This window comes from Protopterus annectens, chromosome 5.part0, assembly GCF_019279795.1.
Source record: "Protopterus annectens isolate FY-2018-M chromosome 5.part0, PAN1.0, whole genome shotgun sequence".
Lineage (NCBI taxonomy): Eukaryota > Metazoa > Chordata > Ceratodontiformes > Protopteridae > Protopterus > Protopterus annectens.
The window spans coordinates 1,320,562,469-1,320,587,559 of record NC_056735.1 but is presented as its reverse complement, the minus strand read 5'-3'; the positions used below and the strand labels follow the sequence as shown (position 1 = coordinate 1,320,587,559).

The 25,091-nt window shown below is 42.0% G+C and overlaps 1 protein-coding gene across 2 annotated transcripts in view; it reads left to right on the top strand.

Annotated features, from left to right (window-relative positions):
* Positions 1-25,091, top strand: part of C2CD2 (C2 calcium dependent domain containing 2) — a 1,081,249-nt gene that overhangs the window by 30,036 nt on the left and 1,026,122 nt on the right. For both annotated transcript variants that reach the window (XM_044071129.1, XM_044071130.1), the window contains exon 2: positions 23,567-23,665. In XM_044071129.1, coding sequence (XP_043927064.1) covers positions 23,567-23,665 — 99 coding nt within the window. The remainder of the gene's footprint in view (positions 1-23,566; positions 23,666-25,091) is intronic.

The following is a 25,091-nucleotide window of genomic DNA, read 5'->3' as shown; positions in this document are numbered from 1 at the left end:
ATTGCAACCCCCAAACTGCACATGTACACACACCCCTAGCATTCAGCTAATCATTGAAACCCACAAAATCCACACAGATGGCAAGCATCTCACCATAGATAATGCTTCAGCCACTTACTCTCACAGACAGTACCAATGCTGACCACACACTTACAACCATTCGGTAGAAATTTTACTTGCACAAAACCTACATCACAAGTCCTAAACCACACACACAAACATACTCATTGATACACATGTATATACATGCAAACCCAGAATCTGTCTTGCATAACAAGCAGTTACTATATGACGCATATCATACCCTCAAAGATGCCTGTGTATGTACAGTCTCTTGATGAATATGTATTTGCCTAACACATGTATTTGATAAGAGTGCACTTTTGACAAGTAAAGTTGGCACTTGATGTCCAGAGCTGTGATTAAAGAGGATGACACCAGTGTCCAGAGCTAGGATAATGAAGATGATACCCACAGGAATTACTAGAAATGCTCGACATGTGAAAATATTCAAGGCTACTAATTCTGTTCCCTGCCCGCTGTATACCATTGTGCACTAATATCTCCTTCCTGTCTCCAGTTCTTTCCCACTAGGAAAGTTTTCACATGTGAACTAAATGACCTCAAGCCACCTCTTTGATTTTTTTTTTCATTATTTCAAGCTAAATTATTTAGTGACATTTTTCCTTTTTCTTTCTGTTTGATTAGCATGATTTGCTTTCCATCCAAACTTTTTCTGAATAGCTTTTCTCCTTTATTGGACCTGTGCCCATCCCATTTTATCAGTTATGGCTATCCTTGCCCCCAAATGTGCTTGCTAGGTATAAATTATATTTGCTGATTGGTGTACTAAGTGCTTATTTTGTGTAGGTACTAAATATGATACTCCGCCATACTTTATTTAAATTCAAAGGTGGTAACACTAAGAGAAGATGTGGCAATGCATTAGCATGTTTTCTAATGCTTCAAAGGCTTTCAGGACTAGAAGCCCAGACTCATTGACCTTTTGTGTCATCTCAATCGGGTATCCCTTCCTCTTCTTCCAAACCTTTTGTTTTAGATAAAGTATGGGATATAAAATCTTGAATTATTCACACAGACCAGTTTTCCCATTCTAAAACTGTGATAGCAGCGCTTCTTTGAAGTCATATCATGCTTTGTCCAAGTTAAATTTCAAGAAAGTGTGAAGCACTTCACTGATTCAGAAGTCATTGATATTTATTTATTAGGTTTGTTAACTGGAATAGTGGATTGATTCCATTTGGACCCATTTCAGCCATGACCCAGAAGTACATTACTTACATAGACAAGGCAGTAAGACAGAAAGGTACAATATACTAAGTTTTAGAAAGTATTTGTCTTTACATGTATTGACACACTGAGAAAAGTAAAAATGTCATTTTATAGTATACAAAATATATATATAAATCAAAATATGACAAAATGCTGTAATTAAGGTTTAAAAGTCAAATGTGTTTACAGAAACCCTAAAAAGGGTAAGATTGTTTATATATCGCAGCATGTGCACACTCAAAAACTATGGTTCATCTGTCATATGGTATAAGTTTTAAGAGGTACATTGTGCAACATTTTATAATGAATTGAGTATGAACAAATTAAAAATATTTACATTATTAACGTAAAAATGTATTCACATAGTTTAGTAAACTAGAAGTACTCAATCTGATGTTGTAAATCTTTGTCCATTCATTACAAATGACTTCGGTTCCGTCCTCGGAACCGATACAGCCGTTTCCAAGCTCGCGCCAGCCAAAAACTCTCAGCTAAGACCTACCCATAATACCCCTCTCCTAGTTACTTTAGATCTCATTTGCCGCGTTCCTAGTCAGGCGTGCTAGCCATATCTCTCAAAGCTAAGTAGAAAATTGTCATTTTTAACATAGTTTCTCCTCAAAATTTTTAATTTTTTTAGTCAATTTAGCCTTTTCTCACTGTCACCTATAACCTAATTCTATTGCCTACCCTTTACCTTGGTAATTTAATTTCTACTATTATTGGTACTGTCCCTCCTTACAGCAAGAGGTTCTCTGGTTAGATCCTCGACTGGGGTGCCTTCTGTGCGGAGTCTGCATGTCCTCCCTGTGGTCACGTGGGTTTCCTCCGGGTACTCCGGTTTCCTCCCACATCCCAAAGACATGCTGTAGGGTGATTGGACACTCTAAATTGGCCCTAGGTGTGTGTGTGTGTGTGTGTGTGTGTGTGTGTGTGTGTGTGTGTGTGTGTGTGTGTGTGTGTGTGTGTGTGTGTGTGTGTGTGTGCCTTCTGTGGAAGGTTAGGCGCCGGGCTGGCAGCTCGACACTGTAAAACTCCACTGCCAATCATGAGCGGTCAAGGTGATCCGCTGTGGTGACCCCTAACCAGGAAAAGCCGAAAGAAGAAGATTATTGGTACTGTCCCTCTCTCCTGCCTTTGATAGGCCCTTCCTTACCACTTGTGGTAATTTTTAAATGCCATCATTGGTATTCTCTCACCTTTTTTTGCTCCCTTATTTTGTTTTTCTATAGGATAGCCTTGTTGCCTTACTTTCAGACAAAGCTAAGTTGGGGGTTAAACAGTGTGATAAGTGTGGACGTAAGATGGCCAACTTGGATGAACATGCTCATTGTGTCTACTGTTTGGGCGTGGATCATATTAAAGCTGACTGTGACATTTGTGCTAGTTTTAGTAATCATACACTAGCAGAACGTAAAAATAAGCTTATTTTAAATGGTTTAATCAAGACAACTTTTTTGGAGGCTCTGTCTGGGTCGGAGGTCTCACCCCCTTCAAAGACCAAAAAAACATAAGGAAAAACTGAGTCACTCGGTTTCTGCATCTCCGTCGGTTACGGAACCGAGTCGACTCCATGTATTTTGGTTCCAACCTTAGCACCACTGACTTCGGTGCCGTCCTTTGATTTGACATTGGCTCCTATGACTTGTACCTGCTTCAGCACCATCTCCAGCCATGTTGCCGATAGTTTCTTTGGCTCCAAAACTTGAATATCTGCCAAGGACAACATACTCACCAACTTACGACCATTTTTTTGGGAGCAGAGGTTTAGCCCCTTTCTAGAAAGACCTGATTCTCCTTCAGCAGCCTTCTTTAGATCCACCAGGAGATTTTCTGAATTGGACCTAGTGCGGGTTGTGGACCAGCTTCTGGCAGCTAGGGGATTGCACATTCTAGCTAGACCTTCTGTCCTTCTTGGCTCGGAATCTTTTACTACATCTTCCCCTGTTTATCCTCCTACAGCCTCTACCCAGGTCCCGGAGATCTCGGTACTGATGTCCACCTTGGTGCATACTGTCTCGGCTCCGACAGCAGTTTTTCCCCTGTCGGCACCGACCACCCTTGCTGCATCAGTTCCGGTGGAGCCAATGCTCTCTCGGAGCTGTGCTTGGACCATACCTTGGTACCTAGACTGGCGCCTATTTTCTCACTGGCACGGTCTATGTCCATGGCTCCGATGGCTTCCAGTCCTCTCGGAGTTCCTCAGGGCGGGGTGTGACCCCGGTTCTGAGGTTGTCCTTCCCGATTCCAGGCTCCCATCCCTCCTTGGGTGGGCCTGCTTTCCAGGTGATGGAGAGGGACTTGCCTCTGCAGGTTCGCAGTCAGCACCAATGACATCAGTATCAGAACCCCCTCCTAGCCAGCAGCTGTCCCAACCCCCTATTTCGGGACCCCGGGCACGGCAGTCACAAGACCCCCCCCCCTTTGAAGGGAACCCCTTCTCTAGAGTCCTCCTCAGAAGATCCCACTGGGGATCCACCCCCAAAAGAAACAGTGCAAGAGGAAGCACCTTTATTCCCCGGAGGAATCTATCACCGGAGACACTGATTGTGATGAGTGGGAAGGGTCCCCACGGTCACCTCCAAACGACATCTCATTCAGAGGCATTCTCAAACTCCTCAAGTAGCGGGGAGACTGGAAGTCCTCTAACTCTTCTTCTGAGGAATCTGTGTTCTTGCAGGCCTTCCGTGCCCGGCCATCTACTTCCTGGGTGACCCCACAGGCAGATGACCTTGTTAAGCTCCTTGTGCAGCATGTCTGGAAGGCCCCGGACAACATAGAACCTGTCCCCCGGAGGCCAGACAAAATTTTACCTTCACCTGAAGACCAGCCCCACTGGTCCAAGCAGTTGACAGTTGATTCTATGGTTGTTGTGGCGGCCACCAAGAGGGAACTGGTAGAAGATAGTTCCACTGTCCATCCTCCAAACAGGGAGTCCCGGACCATGGACAGACTAGGGAAGCGGACCTATGATTCAGAGACCTTCGCCATTCGGTCACTAATTATCTGGCACACTTTACTCGCCTCCAAAGAGACCTAATTTTTGAAATGTCTTCCTCTTTGGCAGGGTACTGCCTGATGTAGTGTGTGACACTGTCGCTTCACAGCTAGCTACCCTTGAATCCATCTCAAACTCCTCAATGCGTTTGATATCTCACACCACCAAGGGGGCAGCTCGAGCTGCCGCATCAGGTATTGTCATGAGACGTAATGCTTGGATGCGGTTGTGTGACTTCGCAGACCCCTTTAAATCTTCCTTCATCAATGCACCTGTCGACGAAGCTGCACTTTTTGGACCCAAAGTACGAGACACACTTGCACGATAGAGAAAGAATGAAAGATCTTGTCTGCTGTGGACATACGCTTTTCCAGCCCCCAGAGGTCCTACTCCAGGAACCAGAAGGGAGGAAAAATGTGGTTCAAGAAATCCCAAGGATCTTTTTGTGACACTTGTGGTGAAAAATACCCCCGGGGCGGAGGGGGCAACTCATTTGGAAGTTGCCCCTTTCGGGGTAGAGGGGGTTCGCGTAACCAGGGCGCTAGAGATTCTTTCTCTGGCAGACCCTACCAGCGCTCCTGAGCAGTGGCCCGATTGCTTTCCTCTGGAAGCAGTAGGGGGTCATTTTTCTCTGCACATACCAGCCTGGCATCTTATTACTACCAATGTGTGGGTGCATACCATTCGATTTAACTCCCGAACCCGTCAAACGAATCCTTGATGTACCACCCAATCAGAGGGATTTAGCAGCCTTATAAATAAAAAAGCTGCTAAGAAAAAGAGTCATCCAACTAGTCCTACCAGACCAGACAGGATCCGGGTTTTACTCTAGGTTCTTTTTAGTGCCATAAAAGACAGGGGACTGGAGACCAATCCTAGATCTCAGCCTATTGAACAAATTTTTATCAAACCTCAAAAATTCCAGATGGTCATGGTACAGTCCATTCTTCCCTTCCTAGGGAGGGGCAACTGTATGTGCTCTATAGACCTCCAGGACGCATACTGCCATATAAAGATGGATCACCACTCCCGGAGGTTTCTCCGCTTCCGGCTGGGAGCCAATCACTACCAGTTCAGGGCACTGCCATTCGGTCTCCTGACATCCCCCCGAGTGTTCACTAAATGTATGGCAGTTGTGGTAGTTCATCTTCGACTACAAAGATTCCAGGTGTTTCCGTATCTAGATGATTGGCTCCTTACCGCTCCGACCAGGAATTTCCTAGTCTGCAACCTCTCTTACACTCAAGGTCTCGCTCTCTGCTTGGGGATTACAATCAACAAGGACAAATCTCAAATGTCTCCAACGAAGACACTGGAATTTATTGGAGCGGTCTTCGACACAACATCCTGTCAAGCCTCTCTTCCCCCCCTCATAGGCTTTCGAAAGTAAGTCACCAAATCCAAGACCTTCTTCCTCAGACCTATGTACCAGCATGTCTTGTACTGCAACTCTTACTGCGGCTGCCATTACGTTAGTACCACTGGCGAGGTTGTACAGGATAATCCTGCAGTGGCTCCTTTCTGCACATTGGTCGTTTCTAACTCACCCACTCGACCACATGATGCTTCTTAAAACAGTTGCAAGGAAGAAATGCTATGGTGGATGAAGCCACACACGAATCTTTGGTGTTGACTGTTCTGTCTTCCCCAGACCATGGCCATGGTGACCACGGATGCTTTCCTGTTACGGTGTGGGGGCGGGGCATTTTCAGGGAAAGACTATCCAAGGCACCTGATCCCCCATGGAGGCCAATTTGCACATAAATGTCCTGGAACTGAGGGCAGTTCTCTTGGCGTTGCAAGCGTCCCATGCATCCCTACCCTCTGGGACCATTGCAGTTCAGTCAGACAACATGTCAGTTGTCTGGTATATCAACAAGGAACCAGGTCTTACCCCCTGTGTCGGGAAGCCATGAGGATTTGGCACTGGGCAATAGTTTCCAACCGCTTTCTTACAGCAACGCACATTCCTGGGAGTTCCAGCCTTATTGCAGACAGTCTGAGCAGGAACATCCTGTTGCCTCATGAGTGGTCCCTCAACCCTGTAACAGCGGATCGGATCTTCCGGTACTGGGGCAAGCCTTGCTGTGATCTGTTTGCTTCCCCCCTAAACTACAAATGCAGAAACTACTTTGCCCTGATTCCCCAACCCCTGAGGCACGCTCTAATGCACGATTGCCCCCCCCCCAGGTCTTCTATATGCCATTTCCCCTCATTCCAAAATTTCTCCAGAAAGCTCAGAGGTTGAGAAGCAAAGTGATCCTCATTGCCCCCTACTGGCCCTGTCAAGTCTGGTTCCGTTTCTATGGCCTCATCTGATTCGCAGCCTGTGGATCCTGGATCATTCCCAAGACCCGTTATCTCATCCTCGGGGACTGATTCATCTGAACCTCCACAGTCTCAAGCTCACAGCTTGGTTCCTCCACTTCCAGTGATTGCCAGGCTGCCTGACATCACATCTCCTGTTCGTGAAATTCTTCTGTCTTCACACAAACCTTCCACCAGGAAAGTTTATTCTAGTAAATGGACTAGGTTTTCTATTTGGGCCAAAGATCAGAATATTGATCCCTTCTATGTCTATTCAAAAGATCCTTCAATACCTAATGACTCTTTTACATGCAGGAGCCACTGCATCGACTATCACTGTACATTTAGCAGCTATCACCAATTTTCATAATGGACTTGATAATTCTTCGATTTATGTTACACCGCCTATGCAAGACATTTTTGAAAGGAGTATTACACGTTAAACCTCTGGTCAAGCCTCCCTTAGAACCCTGGGACTTGACTTTGGTGCTTCAATCTCTCACAGCTCCTCCTTTTGTGCTCTTTTATTCATGTGATTTAAAATTTTTGTCATGGAAAACTTTACTTCTGGTAGCACTTACCTCAGCGAGAAGAGTATCTGAGCTGCAGGCCTTGAGTGTCGAGACCCTTACTTGATCTTCAACACGGATAGGGTGTCCCTTTGTACTGACCCTTCTTTCTTGCCGAAAGTCATTCCTGGATTTTCCATTAACCAATCTATTGACCAGCCAGTTTTCTTTCCTCAGCATTCTAATAGAGGGGAGTACCGTTTGCACACCTTTGATGTGCATCGGCAGCTTCGTTGTTATTTGGACAGGACTAAATATTTCAGGAAAACAGATCAGTTGTTTGTGGCCTTTGCAGGACCCAGATTGGGTAAACCTGTTTTCAAAGTGACTTTATCCTCCTGGCTTAGAAACTTCATTACCTTTATCTGCCAACCTAATAAGCTATCCTTACCTTCCGGAATAAAGGCTCATTCTACCAGAGCTATGGCTACTTCTGTAGCATTTCATTCCAGAGCCTCTATGGATGATATCTGAGCAGCAGCCACTTGGGCAAGACCTCATACCTTTATCTCTCATTACAAATTGGATTTGGCCTCCAGGGGACGAGCATCTTTTGGCTCTATGGTGCTCAGGAATATCTTTCCTTAGGGCCACCCAGGACTCCAGTAGCTGGGGACTTGATCCTATTTGTAATGAATGAACAAAGATTTACAACATCAGATAAAGAAGTTATGTCTCACCATAACATTCTATCTGTGTTGTAAATCTTTGTCCATTTATTACTTCCCACCCTCCTTCCCCCTGCCTGGACTCCTGGTGGACTTTAGAAACTCCTGGTTAGGGTATTTGCTCAGACAGAGCCTTCTACTATTTTTCTATTACTATCTCTATTATATAAGGGTGGACAAACTCGATCTGAAGTAACCAGGAGAGGGGGCATTATGGGTAGGTCTTAGCTGAGAGTTTTTGGCTGGCGTGAGCATGGAAACGGCCGTATCGGTTCTAAGGACGGAGCTGAAGTCCTATTTGTAATGAGTGAACAAAGATCTACAACACAGATGGAACGTTATGATAAGACATAACTTCTTTTTATGTATATCTAAGAATAAATGCTATGATGTTATATTATTAAAGGATGATTAAAACATGCACAAACCTCGGGTCTATATTAGTTCTTCGACACTTAGGTTATCGAATCTGTAATGATCGACACCTAAGCGTCGAACTTGCAAAATCGTGAACAGCCATTTCAGCAAATTCTTTCCTCGGGAAAGAATTCAGTAGGCCGTCCGTGAACAAAATAAATTTTTCAGCCTAAATAAAGTGGGGGCTTCAACCCCCACATCCCCCGACGTGGGGGGCTTTGCCCCCCCTAAGGTGTAAATCATTACAGATTCGACAACCTAAGCTGTCGATGAACTAATATAGACCCACAAACTTCCATACTTAGTTAAATGGTGGTATAATTTCCCTTGAAGTTTCTAATGTTATTTAGTTGTAGACTTGCCTATAACTGCAGTGCTAAAAAAAAAAAAAAAAAAAAGCCTTAACAGCAACTACAGAAAAAAGCCACCTGTTAATACTTCAGCAATCCAGAGATAACCTAGGTTTACCATACAACAGACCTATCCTTCCCCTGTTCTACACAGAAATGTTATACCCAGTTCTCTTCCCCTTTCTGTCCTTTTCTCAATCTCTCACTATCCCCATCCAACCCACCCTGCATTCCTTAGCTTATTATTTAAATGTAAGCAATTATGCTTGTCCCACTGCTGCTACTTCTGAACTACATCATATGTATATATTTCTCTCTCTCTCTTTATATTTATATATATATTTTTATATATATATAAATGTGTATATGTGTGTGTGTATGTATATTTTATATTTATATATATATATATATATATATATATATATATATATATATATATATATATATATATATATATATATGTGTGTGTACTTGTGAAATATATGCCCATATGATTGACGGTCATATACCTGAGACGAAAATAGCGAAACTTGAAAAACCCAAACATCGACTTTTTCCCATGTTAAGTAAACACTTGCTCAAACAAAACTCACGGCATAAGTAAAACCCACCTAGGTGGGGGGCTATGAACCCCCCCTTATAACTTCATATACCAACTCTGTGATCGCAGTACAGTGGAGAAGAGGGCATGTTGGGCAAGTATGTACTTACCCTGGGAAAAAGTAAACGTTCTGGTTTTTCAACTTTTGCTATTTTCATTTCAGGTATATGACTGTTGATCATATGGGTGTCAGAATTTTAAAGTTGTCCCATATTTATATATTTATAATATGTAACCTTTCTCCTTCCTAACCTTCAGTCTTATGCCTCATCTATTTTTTCACCAGCCTATTGAGACTCTCACCTTTGTATTCCTTACTCTAGTTTCTCAAGTCTTTTGTTTTGCTCTATCTTCACTTGCATGTTTTATAATCAAATGATCTAATGTTGTATGTTTTGCCCAAGCCAGCCTTTGGGTTGTCGGATCTGACCTTGGTGTCTTTTTATAAAGCTGAGGCAGTGTGGCTCTGACTCTTCCCCAACTCATAAGTCCCTCCTTTTCACTAAAATATCTCCGATCTCATTTGCTACATGATCTCTCCAGAAGTATTTGATTTTCTTGTGGTAAGTGATATTTTTTAACATGTTTCTTCTTTGCTCTTATTTTAGTAGTTTATCTTTAGTGATATTACCAATATGCATTCCTTAGCTTATTATTTAAATATAAGCAATTATGCTTGTCCCACTGCTGCTACTTCTGAACTACATCATATGTATATATTTCTCTCTCTCTCTTTATATTTATATATATATATATATATATATATATATATATATGTGTGTGTGTGTGTGTGTATATATATATATATATATATATATATATATATATATATATATATATATATATATATATATATATATATATATATATATATATATATATATATATAAAGGTGATATCCTTTCTGTGCACCCCTTCCATTGATCTTAGATTTTTTGTTAGCTTTTTCAGAAGGGGCCTAGTTTTCCACTATCGAATTGCATATGGTTGCCATATTAGATTTTTCACGTAGGGTACAATGACGCTTCCATAGTAGAAAACTTTTCTCAGAAGCACTTGATTACTGGAATATCACTGTTATGTTTCCAGTCTTGATCCAAATACCCTTTGAACTAGCAGTTTCAGTAGACTTGAAGTTTCTTTCAAGTAAAACTGTTTGTTTTGTTGTAATTACCTCCACTAGACAAATTTCGGAATTACAAGCACTATCTTGCAAACCACCATATTTGTTTTTTCGTAAAGGCAGAGTGGCCTTGAGAACAAATTCTTCCTTTCTGCCAAAGGTAACATCTGAAACAAATCTAAATCAGTCATTTGACTTGCCAGTCTTTTTTTCTCAGATTCACAAACAAAGGAGAATAAGTACTATACAATCTAGATGTTCCTAGACAGCTCAGATTTTACTTGCACCAGACCAAGGATATCAGAAAGTCAGATCGGCTGTTCATATCCTTTTCCATATCAAAGCTGAGTAAAAGCATAACAAAGCTACACTTTCTAAATGGCTGTCAGAATGCATTTTGTTTGTTTGTAATAAACTGTATTTGCCCTTACAGACAAAACCAAAAGCTCCTTCTACAAGAGCAGTGGCTACTTCTGTGGCTTTTATGAAGAGAGTTCCCATTGATGACATTTGTGCAGCAGCAATATGGTCCACTGTCCATACCTTTGTATTCCATTACAAATTGAATGTGCAGTCCCGATCATGTTCTTCTTATCATTTAACTTTTCTCAGCAATGTCCTTCATTGATGCCACACAGGTGTTCTTTTGCTTGGGAATCTGTCCCAAAGGTTGAATCAGATGAAAATAGACAACATCGGATATGAAAGTTATGTACTTACCATAAAGATAGATTTGTGTCGTCTCATTTTCATCTGGTTCAGCAGCCCTTCCTCCCCCTTTCAGTATTGTCACCTGACAGTTTCTGATGGCCAGATAAACCTCATCTTAGACTCTGTGAAGTTGTATGTTGTACCATTCTATAGCTATTATTGGGGTGGTGCAGTGGTGTAGCGGATAGCATTGTCACCTCACAGCAAGAGATTCTCCAGTTTGATTCTTGGCTGTGGTGCCTTATGTGCGGAGTCTGCATGTCCTCCCTGCATTCATGGCTTGCCTCTGTGTGCTCCGGTTTCCTCACACATTCCAAAGACGTGTATGGAACATTTTTCCCCGGTCCTCCACTGAAAATGGGCTCTGTCCCAGTCTGACTTTCCTGGTAAACAAATGTATAAATAAATAATAATCCCCTAGTGCCTAGATGCTTTAGATATAAAATATAGATAATATCTGGGGATATACCAGCATACTCGACTTGAGTACTTTAGTGGAATGGAGAGAATTATAGTTAGGGAACAGTCAGAGCCTCACATCCACAGCTTTATAAAAAAAAAAAAAAAAAGTCGCTGAGGTCTGATCTTTTCAGATTGACAACCCAAAGGTTAAACCGGAGGAAAATGAGAACACTGGTCTATCATTATGGTAAGTACATCATTTTTGTTTACATTGTATGTATGTATGTACTATCTCACTATTCCTGATCTGTATTGATCGATTGTTTCTTTCATGTTTCATTTCTCCAAATCTTTTGGGTTTCTAATACCATAATGGTAATGTACCCCATTCCTAAGCCAAAGTATGTTTTAAAGTCCGAGAAATTAGTATTGTTTCAGTCTTTGATGTTAGCCATAAGTACTCTTCCCAGCACTTGCAATGTGCCCAGAACTGACTTCTCCTGCAGTTCATATGGAGTTGCATGTATCAGTAGCATATGTAAATATGATTGTAAATTATTTTTTATAAGATGCATTGCTCCTACTACTATTGGAATTGTCTGGGAGTCCTCCTTCTACATTGCCCTCATTTCTGCCTGCAAATCCTTGTATTTTTATGACTTTGTGTCTCTGTACATAAGACACTAATCATTGGGAGTACCAGTTTCAATGATCAATGCTACTTTTGTCTTCTTTTCATGGACTTCTGTATCTGGCGTTTCTGTATGGTGTACATTTGGGCTGAGACTGAAATAGGTTCATATGTCCATTTGGGATCAGCTCTCTACACCAGTTACATGTATTTATTTATTTGCTTAAAGCTGTTAGTTATTAGATGCTACAATGCTTGTCACAACTCTTCAGACATTAAGAAAGCTAGAAAAAGTGTTGTGTTCAGTAATACAGCATTGTTAGTCTTAATGGTGTTTATCACTCTTGTGGGTCACTGAAGATAATATATCAAGGTAGTAATTTTAGTATTTTTTTCATGTAGTGAATGTCAAGAAGTAGCTTATTAAGTAAGGTCAGATAACCCCCCCCCCCCCCACACACACACACAAAATGTGTATCCTAAAACTGAAGTACTAAGCATGTAAGACATTACATGTGACTTACCTTGCCTGTTCCCCTTGGTATTTAGTAGGTTAGGGTGATCTTAAAAGCCATTGTGGGTCACTCTTTAAAACATTTGGTATTTGAATCTGTAGCAGAAAGTGCACTGTTTTGTTCAGGCAAGGAATAAGGAAGACCGGGAGCCAGTTGTCGTTACAATCTTTTTTGTAAAGTGAAATTTAAAAGTAATTCCAAAATAATTCCAAGGGTATAGTGACTTGATTTTTAGATATTGACAAGCACTTTATCTGAGGGCCTTTTGTCTCGACTGTAGATATACTGTGTTTTTTATACTTGACGTTTTCTGCTTTATTCTGTTGTGCTGCTTGTAATACTGTGCACTGAACAATTTTTAATTAAAGCAAATTTGACTGCAGGCTGAGCATTCCATCTGTGAGCCGATCCTTTGATTAGTCCTGGCTGGAACAGTGATGTTCTTCACCACAGAAGCACCATTAAGCCCACAGACAAAGCAGAACACAAAGTATAACAGTACTTATCTCATTAGTAACAAATCCATCACTTTTACTTTACTGTATTCCTTTTATTTATCATTGTCTCTGTCATTTTTTCATTCTATTGATCTTCTGATGTCTCCATGCCACAGATGCTTCCAATCTACACTATTTGTCACTGCTCTTAATCTGTCCACCATTCATCTCCATGTTCTTATATGAAAATGCATCTGTAGATATTCATGACCCGAGACTTTGAGTCATGCCATAAAGATACTAAAACACATTTCCAGCAAGACTTTCATGCTGTATACTTTAAAAACCACTTGTCACATACCGCAGCTAGCAGTGTTAAGTGCATGTGACTCCTGATTGCAGCTGTCCCCTCCCTCATGCTGAAACACGAAGAACATCACAGCACTGCTCTACTTTGCAGTTTCACACACTGAGACAGGGAATACAATTTAAAACCATCTATGGCTAAAAATGGCAAACCGTGAAAAATATTACAGCTTGCAAAAATAAAACCTCAAACCACACTAAAATGAGTCACAAATATTTAAGACGCTACATTCTGAACTTGACAGTAGTAAAACATGTACTAAAAACATCCGTTATGGTGTTCGTAATCTATGATGGGTGAACTTGTTACAGTAAAATTTACTTGTGTCTAACTTGGTGTAGCCCACACGACAAGTGATTACATAGCATGGGTATATCCAACCAAAACACATACCCCTGCCATGGACTGTTGCTATGACAGTTTCTTGTATGTTGATTACTGCCAGAACTGTCAGGTTATATAAAGTGTGTTGAGGATATGTTAATAGCTTATATGTTATGTTACATGATTACATAGAGCTGATTACTGTAGCCCATTTCATGTTTTAAAATAAAATGAGCTCAGTGCTGCAATGGTTTTGATATGTATATATGTTGTACAAACACCACATAGTAGGAATGCAGTTGGCAACATGATTAATGCTTTTGACTCCCAAGCACAAGCTAAAGGGTTTACTCCTCATGACGACCAATATCTGTGTGGAATTTGCATGTTCTCCCTTTGTCTTCGTGAGGTTTCCTCAAAACAAAACAAACGAAACAAAACTGCTAGGTGTCTCCACATCATGGTTGAGAGGTATGCCAACAGAATGCCCCCAAAATAAAGTTTTAGGCAGCAACACAGACTCTAGGTTGCTTATTGTGGGAAGAGTTGTGTAGATCAACCTGCTTTAGGCACAGATAGGAGACCACATGTGTGTCAGGGCTAAGCACTTGATGGTGATTTGATGCAATTTGATTTGGTCAACTAATGTTGCTAAAAGGGTGTGGGGATTTACTGGTTGGTGATAAGTGGATTGAGGACTCTGAATATCTGTGTCATGGAAGGGTCTAATGTGTCTGTGTTGGTCAGTCAGTATGTGTCCACTGTAAAGCCCAACAGCCTTGGTGGCTGGCTGGCTGACTTTTGTCTAGTTGTCCAGCCTGGATTACCTGGGATATTTATGTTGAGTGAAAGCTGGGTGGAAAACCAATCAGCCTGCCAAACAAGAACTAAGCATACTGAATGTAGCGTCACAGACCGTGCACAGCTTAGAAGAGGCATAATGTTAAGGGGGAGACCGAACTTGTTGTCTGTCCAGGAAACAAGGTGGAAGGGCAGTGCAGTGCAGCAAAGCCAATAGGCTAGACAAGAAATGTTGTCAATTGTGGTGAGGGAGAGCCTTCTGAAGACTGTGGTAAGCACAACAACGGAAATTGGCTAGGCTTAAAATGGCCCACAAGGGCAACTAGCCAAGTACTTGCCTATGAACCTATGTCATCAATATTAATGATCGACACATGGCATTCATAATCCCGTATGAAGATAGAGTATTCATAAATTTCAGCTTAAGCTCGACAGCAGGGTTGTATTGGCAAGAAAGAGTCCATTTAGGCACCGGTTGCAGGACCTATTAGATAAAGAGTCATGAGTTGGTGTTGATGATGGGGGACCTTAATTCACTTATCAGGATAGAAAGGACAGGACAGCAGTTGGGGACTGCACATGGGTGGGGAAACAGAAAAAAGGGGAGAAGGGAAGGCCATTCTGGATTTATGTCTGGCAAATTGTGGCAAACGCATGTTTTTTCATGAGAGGCCGTCACAAGATCGTGAGAACATATGCAGGAGTAGTCAACATACAACTCTGGCAGACATTCTCTTATTAAGGAAATGACTTTGGGGTAGACTCAGAGACTTATAAAGTCATCTCCAGTGAAACAGTTGATCCTAAGGTAGACTAGCACCCCTGGAAGAAGAGGAAACGCATGGAGTTGAAGAGTGGCAGTATCTCAAAACCTGTGGCCAAGCCAGGTATGGAAATAAGGCGCACAAGGAAAGATGGTGTTGGAATGCAGGTGGTAGAATACAGAAGCCCAGGAAGTTATCAAAAGAAAGGAGTGTAGAAAAAAATGCGCAATAGACAAGATGAACCAGGCTAAGAAGGAATACTGTTGGGCTAACCAAGAGGCTGAGAGAGAACAGTTGCAGTAGCAAAAAAACAGTCTTCTGTGAAGTAATTCAGCAGACAGCATACAGAAACTCTATGAAGTTGCAAGGCATAGGCAGAAAGATAAAGAAGATGATCATCAGAATACATTCATAGGGATGCCAGCAACAACTTACTCACCAGTCCACAAGACATCAAAGGCTGATGGACGGAGTACTTCCAGCATCCTCTGAATGAAAAAAAAAATCCCACAGAAGCTGTACTGCCCAGAAATGACATACAGTGAATGAAAAAGAAGAGGGGCCCACTTTAGACAAAGATCTTGGATCACATTCAAAACTCACTCTGATCACATGCACACATATGCACTTCCACTCGTATTACCCAAGAACAAGTTCTCAAAGTGATATTTAAGGCCAAGAACACCACATCTATGGGGCCAGATAACATGAGGCTGTCTACTGGTCAGTCTAAAATATGACTTGTCTCACCCCTACAGAAGCAGTTCAGTATCTCCTCAAAATGGGCTTTTGCGCTGGTTGAAAGAAGGACAGCTGCAGTCATTACCTTACTCAAAGGTGGAACTTCAATGGACCTGAAAAGTTATAAACCCATAAATCTGCCCAGTCTCATCCAGAAGGCTATGAAAAAAGCTATTATGAAATTTAATATATGTTAGGATATAGATAACCTATATACTCTTGACCCAAACCAGTCTGGTTTCGTAAGGGGCAGGTTCTGACTATTTAACCTATTCACTTCTTTGAAAAAGTTACTGAAGCCATGGATGATGGCAGAACAGTGCATACCACATATCATGACCTCACACTTTAGCGTGCTTTTTCACTTGTATTCAACTCAGCACAGCTCCTCGTGGTGTCCTGCAGAGTTCTACAAGCAGCAGACCTGGTTTAAGTATTTTTCTGGCTTTTGATTATTTACTGCTTGTTTATACAGCTCTGCATTCTATTTAAACTGTTTTGTGTTGATTAACTGTTTTGCACTTTTAAAAAGTTATTTGTTGATAGCATTTACTGTCTGTTTTTCCTCTGTTTTCTGCAAAAACTGAACTAGAATAGTCGCTGATCTCTGGGCTTTGGCTTGGTTCCTGTGCTATATCCTTATTTGGATAAAGGAAGCTTCTTTGTTCACCAGTGGCCTATTTGTCCCTAGAGCAGTGGTTCCAGCCAGAAACTTGTAGTCTATTGGCCATTTTGGGTCAATTCGTCTGCTCTTCAATTTTCCCTTATAACTTCTCTACTTGCAATCTAAACAGTCTATTCTCTATCTCAAAAGCTCAGCACTTGCTCCTAAAGCATTTTTATATAGGTAAAGTACTACATTAGCCTAGAATCCCCTTGAGTACCCATTTATAGGTCCCTTCTGACTCAGTTACACAGCAAACTTTTCTAGCATGTCAAGGGTCAGTTGCTCTCCTGTTCAGCTGGTGAATCTGGGCATCTTGAGGCAATGTTACAATTGCCTCATGTACACAGACAACCCACTCCTTCTCCCACAAAACACAAATACATGTGAGAGATGCAACTATACAGCCAAACTGGAGGCTGAGCTCTCTCAACTCAGGACTGGCAAGACCAGACAGGAGGACACAAACCCAGTTTCACATAGAACTATCACAACTGCAAAACAAACACACAAAGACATACTCGGAGGCACTGATCAAAAATCTACCAAAACTACAGAGGCCTCCAAAGCAGACACCCAAGCAACTGCCACCTCAAGACATAAGACATGCAACACATAGTTCTCAAAGTCAGTGTGCTAAACAGTCACAGCCCTTAAGGCCAAACACAATGCCAGACACACTTGTTATAGGTGACTCCATAGTCAGACACACCAGACTGAACAAGGAAAAGATCACAGTAAGCTGCCTGTCGGGCGCTAGAATCCGCCACATAACACAAGCACTCGGGTCACTCCACAGCAAGTACAAGTATGACTCAGTCATTGTCCATGCCGGTGTGAACGACCTGAGCCTCCCTGGACTACATGAAAAGAGACATAGAGGAGCTCTCAGATTATGTAGCCCAGGCTGGTATGACCCTGACCCTGAGCAGTATCCTACCCTCACCAAGAATGATGCCACAATACAGAGACAAAATGATCAGCTTTAATTACTGGTGTCATTCTAAGGGAATCCAATGTCTATCTGCCTGGGATGACATGCTTGACAAGCCACGCTGCTTCGCACCTGTCACCCTGGGCTTCCGGATATTGGCAAAGGCTCTTGCCACCCCATAGTGCCTTTTTAGGCAAGGCTCAAATGATAAACCGAAAACAAAAATGGAAAAAACTAAGGGTAATACTGCTCAATGCCAGAAGTCTAAACCTCAAGATGCTCTTCAGTATGGAGAACATCGATGTCTGTACTGTGACTGAAACCTGGTTCAAGGCTCCTGAGAGCACCCCAACACTATCAGGTTGTACCTCATATCATAGTATCCATATTCATAAAGGATACCCACACCTCCAGGTTAGTGGCAACGAAGCATCGGAGACCATCCAGGTGCAATTAACCATAGGTAAAACTGCCCTACAGTTTGTAGCATGCTACAGACCACCCTCTCAAACTCAGGAAACCCACACAGCCTTCCTGAAGACACTGGAGAGTATGAATGTCTCTCCAAACACCATCATATTGGGTGACTTCAACTACCCAAACATAGACTGGGAACATTACTCAAGCCCCAACACCCTAGCCCAAAGGTTCCTGGAGTTCATAAACTCAAATGCTATGGAACAACTAGTCACCATTCCCACAAGAGGAGAAAATATACTAGACCTGATCATCACAAACATGGGGACAAAATGCTCCACACCAGAAGTATATCCCTCATTGGTGAGATCAGACCATAAATTAATCTCACTGGAGATCCACATCCCCCCAGCAAAAGACCACAGTGAAGAACTTCTCAAAAGCAAACTTCACATTTCTTAAGACTGGAGTGGTATCCTTCAAGGCCCCCGAGCTAGTGGAAACCACAACCCACGCTGCTGAAACCCTTACAAATGCCTTCTGAGCACCTCCAGGAATGTATGGATCAAGCAATCCCTAATAAAATCAAGACCCTTTCCACCAAATCTGGTGGACCCCAGCCATAAACAAACTCTACAACAAGAGGAGAAAGCTACTACATGACAGAGCAAAATCCCTAAAAGGGAAGGCATCTCTAATCAATACTAGCAAAACTCATAAAATCATCCAAGGCCAACTTTGAGAGAAAAATCGCTAAAGACACAAAAGACAATCATAAGGCCTTCTTTAGCTATGTTAGAAACCTGGGTGGAAACTCCCAGATATGCTCAGAATTAGTCCAAAATGATACAAAAATCACTGAACCCACAGACATTGCCAACATACTGGCAGACAGGTTCAGTGCAAATTTCTCCCTCCCTCCCAAAAGGAGAAATATCTATCCCACCAGAGTCTAGCCTCCCAAACATCTCAGATGCCCAGGTGAGAGCTGCTCTCTCTAAAGCAAACAACACAGCATCAGTGGGACCAGACGGTGTCCCCGGCTGTGTGCTACACAAACTCAATGAGGAACTAAACCCACACATAAGGCTGCTGTTTAATCTTAGCCTTACTACAGGATAAAGAATGGCGCAGCAACTGTGGTCCCACTCCACAAAGGCGGTGCTTCTACGGACCCTGGAAATTATAATCTTGACAAGCCTTGTCTGCAAAGCTATGGAGAGGATCATAATGGAACTCATAAATAAAGACATTGGGGACCTACAGACACTGGATCCTACCCAATTTGGCTTTGTCAAGGGCAGATCCTGCCTCTTGAACTTGGTTGACTTTAAACAGTCACTAAGGCCATTGATGAGGGTAAGGCAGTTCACACAGCCTACCTTGACCTAGCAAAAGCATTACTGGCATCATAGAAAAGCTCACCAGCTTAGATGTAAACCCATATGTCACAAGATGGGTTGCAAACTGGCTCAAGGACAGAACCCACAGGGTTAGAGTTGCTGGTGCCATGTCAGACTCTGTGTCCCACAGGGCTCAGTCCTGGGCCCCTCTTGTTCGGCATTTATTTTTCTGAAGTGCAGGCAAACATAGGGGGATTGTGGCTGACAAAATTTGCAGATGACTGCAAACTGGGCACCATAATTGACACTCCATCAGACACAGACATCCTCCAGAGAGGTCTCATAGAAATGGATAACTGGTGCCAGAGCCATAAAATGTGTAGTCATACCCTTTGGGAAAAACAAGGTAACCCCTTATTACCACATAGGTGGTAATCCATTAAAATGTATAGTCATACCCTTTGGGAAAAACAAGGTAACCCCTAATTACCACATAGGTGGTAATCCATTAAACACGGAAGAAGTTATCAGGGACCTGGGGACCCAAGTTGACATTAACATTGCCAAAGTGGTTAGGAAGACCTTCTACATTGCCCACCTGATCATGAAGGGATTCACATCCAGATCAGGACAGGTCATTGTACCCCTGCACTCTTCACTTGTCAGACCAATGATTGAGTACAACGCCCCATTCGGAATGTACTTTACCCAACACCTGCAGCAGTTGGAAAGACCCCAAAAGTTTCTCACCAAAAGGATAAAGGGGCTCAAACATATGTCATACGCTGCCCGACTGAAGAAACTCCAGCTCTATTCAGTTGCTCAGAGGTGATCTGTGCCTGACATACAAGGCCATGTCCAACCCGGAATTAATGGACATGCTCCACCTCAAAAAATCCAAATCCACCAGAGCCACGAGAGCAAGAGACTTAAACCTCAACACGGATATAAATAGGATGTGCTGGAGGGACAGATTCATCACCCAGACACTCCTTACACTATGGAACAGAATCCCAGTCCATGTGAGGCAGAACCCCTCACTGACTCTGTTCAAGAGAAATCTTGATGAGTGGATGGGAGGGAATCATCTCTGTGTCACTGCTGGACAGAGGCACAGCAAACTAATGGGTATAGTATTCTCATCCTAAGGGGTGGTGAAAGCCACACACACTCTGGCTAGGCTTATAAATGCCCTAGGGCAGATAGCCTAGTATGAACCTATGAACGAAAGTGTTTGACACCATCCCACACTCTGGTATCTTACATAAACTGACCCAGCTAAATGTTAACCCATATTTAACTTTTTGGATTGCAAATTGTATTACAGACAACACCCAGGAAGTTGGGGTGGGTGGCTATTCCTCCTCCAAAAGACCTGTCACTAATGGTGTGTCCCAGAGTTCAGTCCTTGGGACAGTCCTCTTTGGCATTTATTTCTCAGAAGACAAAGCTAATGTTAAGGGTTTGTGGAGGCTCAGGATTTTAGATGGCTGCAAATTTAGTGCCATCATAAATTCCTTAGAGGACACAAAGGTCCTCCTACAAGGCCTATCCCAAACAAATAGCAGATGTCAAAACCACATGCTAAAACTAAATCCCAAGAAGTGTATGATATTGTCTTTTGGCAAGCATGACTCCCTTTGTAATTATCACATTGATGACACACTTCAAAAATTGATCCTGTAGTTGGGGATCTGGGAACCTTTCTCAAAAATGAACTATCTTTTGATCACCATGAATCCACTGAAGTAAGGAAGTTCTTTCTCATTGCATGGCTTATATCTAAAGGTGTTGCATCCAGATTCAAGGATGTAATTGTTCCACTGCACCTGGCACTCTTTAGGCCGATCATTAAGTGTAATGCCCCTTTTTGTATGTATCTGTCCAAGTACTTGTCACAGTGGGAACAACCACAATGCTTTCTCACCAACAAAAAAAATAATAATCAGGGGCCTAAATCGTAACAACTGTACAGACCATTCAAAGCCTTGTCCCTCTTCGCAATATCAAACAGGCTACTGAGTGGAAGTTTTGCCTTGCATATAGAGCTTCAACCGACTCTAAATTGTCAACCTGTTATACATTCAGTTGTTCATTTGTGTCATAAACACCAGGTCAAGGGATTTTAATTGCTTTGCAAAATAAATGTAATATGTTGGAGGAATAAGTTTATATCGTAGAGAATACCACTTCTGTGGAACTGTCTTCCAGTCTACATAAAGCAAAGCACTTCTCTAACTTGATTCAAATATAATTTGGATGAATATTTGGGTAACACCAAATTCATAGTACCCTTCTCCCTCATGGATATGGGAAACATGTAAAGGTCCCAACATATCCTTATTTGGCCCATCTCTGGGTTTTCTGTGTGCTGAATGTACTGGATAAAAACTACCCTAGGAGTGTAAGGCTAGGATTCTTAAGATTTTTCACTAGTAAGTAACTATAACCCTAAGGCTCGGACTAAAGAAATGAAGTCCGAGGAAAGTAGCAGGCTCTGATGAGGCCACAACAGATATGATCGAGATGCTCAGTGAATTTGGGGTGAAATGGTTCTCATAGTGTAGAGAGAAATTTGTATTACAGATGAGTGAGGAGTAAGCATTCTAGTGCTGGTGTGCAGGAACACAGGGGATTTTCACAACTGTGGGCATTACAGAGATATCCTACTCCTGTCACACTGCTTGAAAGTGCTGGAAAGGGTGATTGATAAATGAGTATGCATAGTTGTTGAGAGTAACATGGGAGACGAACAGCTCAGATTCACATCAGGTTGCAGTACAACCATTCAAGTGTTTGCAGTGAGATAGATCATGGAGAAGGTGGAGACGAGGAAGGAGTCCAACTGGACATTCCTAAATTTGGAGAAAGTAAATGACAAGGCCCCAAGAAAGCTAGCCTGGGCAGTCCTGTGATAGTCTGAAGTTCCAAAAACACTGGTAGAATTAGTACCTGCTATGCAAAAGGAAATAACGACACAGGTATTTACAGTGTTCAGACTCAGAGGGGCTCCCACTGGGCGTGGGTGTGGCAGGGGACTGTTCATAGCCCACTGCTGTTAATATTGATTATGGGATGGGCTATATTACCAACCAAGTCAGCGAGGGCAGATCAGCAAAGCTACTGTACGCAGTAGACTTTGTACAGAAACTTCAACAAATGACAGGAGACTGGAGTACAAAACTGTGGACACATTAGATACAGATGTGGGAAACAGAAGAAGCTGAAACTTGAGAAAGAAGGGTGAATAGTGAAACAGGTTAGTAGTTTCAAGTATATGGGAGAGATGGTTGAGAAGAGGGGAAGTCTGACTGAGGAGATTAAAGCTAGAATCTGCGGGGCTGCAGCTAACAGGCACAGAGTGTCAGGGGGTTGTGTTTGACAGAAAAATGCCAAAGAAGGTGAAAAGAAAGGTGTACAAAGTAGTGGTGTGACCAGTGTTTCTGTATGGTAAAGAAACTTTGTCATTGAAGACTGAGCAGTTGAGGAAGCTAGGGATGATGAAGAGCCTTAGACAAGGGGGTAGGAGGCACACTGTGCAAGCCATTGGTGTATTACAGCAGAGTAGGAGACCTGTTTGCTAAACTTGTTGCTATTTCAGGACTTTGTTTGCTGTCTCCTTTCTTCACAAAGATTGTCCTTTTGTGTGTTACTTTTTCTTTAAAAAAAAAAAAAAAAATCAGCCTGAGTAACATCTGAGCAGTAGCCAAATTAGCTGTAGTTGCAAAAAAAAAAAAAAGTCTTAAGAGAGTATGCATATGTGCAGGAAAGCAGAAGGCAATCTGGTTAACAAGATTTGTGAGCGACAGGAAGGAGGAGGAAATCGGCAAAAGAGAAATAGATTGCATGAGAGAAGACCTGCGGTGGTCAGGCATGGCATAGCAGAACACTTAGTGGAGTGTAGGTGACGAAATGAAGAGGGGCTGGAATGAGTAGACATGGGGAAAGTTTAACAGGGGCATTATAACTATCTGCAGTAATTAGGTGGACTGCATTAAACAATTTCCCTTCTTTTATATATAGTTGCATAAATCCACTTTTAATAAAATGTTAAGTTTGTATTGTTTCTTTTGGTTTAAAGATATAGCTCTCATTGCCTGCAGAATATTTTGAATGTTAGTCTGGAGCTGTAAGCAAGGTGTTTTTTTCTTAGATTTCTTTATAAATCTGTTGTTTCTCTTCTTTTTAGACTTCCCTGCAGATTGTATTTCAAGAGGAAGATGGTCCTCAGCCATTAGAACTGCAAGTTAATCATGTGTCCAGTGTCATTGAATCAAAGGAAGAGAATGTAAGTACATTGTGCTGTAAAACTCCATTATATGAACAGTCACAGAAGCTTAGTGAGTTTATGTATATTTGTTTTTGGAGAACACTTACAGTTTTGACAATATTTACCAGATGCTGCAGCTTTGTCACTTGTGTGTGTAACAGTGTACGTATCAGCCTGGATAATCAGGGATTTAAAATACATAAGGAGAACTGTTTTATTATAGAAATTTTAATACGTAACATCAAGAACTCTGGTAGCTGGATTCACAGACTAGTTTTGCACTTTGAACCAGTCAAAGTACTAAAGCATCAGTATAGTTAGATGCATAATACATAGAATTGTACTTTTGCTGGTAATTAGTAATGCATAATCCATAGAACTATGTGTTGGCCTAAATTAGTCAGGTGTGATCCTCAGAATTGTGTATTTGTCGTTAGTCAGGTGTGGTCAACAGAACTGTGTATTGGCTGTTAATTAGCGGCAAAAAAAGTGAACCAGCAGGTAGGTAAATCCAGTGACACATCAACTGTATTCAGTAAGAAATCACTGGAAACCAGGGTGGAGTAAATGCACTTTAAAATCCTTTTAATATTTACAAGAACATTTCAGGTATGCATTTAATATCCTAAGAACAGTTAGTCAAGCATGATCCATAGAACTGTGTGTTGGCCGGTAGCTAGACGAGCATGATCCATAGAACTGTGTGTTGGCCGGTAGCTAGACAAGCATGATCTATAGAATTGTGTGTTGGATGGTAATTAGGTGTGATCCATAGAATTGTGTGTTGGCCGGTAGCTAGACAAGCATGATCCATAGAACTGTGTGTTGGCTGGTAATTCATGTGTACAAAGTGGTGAAATGAATGGTGCAGTCATTTCAGCATCTCACTGATGGCTACAGTGGAGTTCAGCAGGTGGTCCTCTGAGGAATACAGGGTAGTACAGTCACAGAAGTATTGAGCAATACAGCACAGCAGGCTGTGTACCCTGTTGAGTACAGCATCGTAACTCTTAATGAAAGGGCCATAGGACTGTAAGGGCACACAGTACTCTATTAATATGAAGACAGAGAGAGGAAAGGATGGCGTACGGAGAATCCTCCTGCAGGATGCCAGGAAGGATTAGAAAAAACAGATGCCTTAAATGACTTACTCTCATGCTTGTGACTCTCTATCTCCGTTTCCTGATATCACTATCCTTTGAGTACTTAGAGTTGTCCTTAAATTTCTTAGCCTTTTGAGACATTTAGGCATAATAACCTTTTTTGAGGGATGCCTTTCCCTGGCACCTCCTGGCAGCATTAAAACTTTAGCAGGATTACTAGTACTCAGAACTGGCTTATGTTCTAAATATGTTAGGAAAAGGTAATTACACTTGGCAATGGGGATATGCTTATCGCACATAGATGTAGTAATGAGCTAGTAATAGTCTCTGTTCCTGCAGAT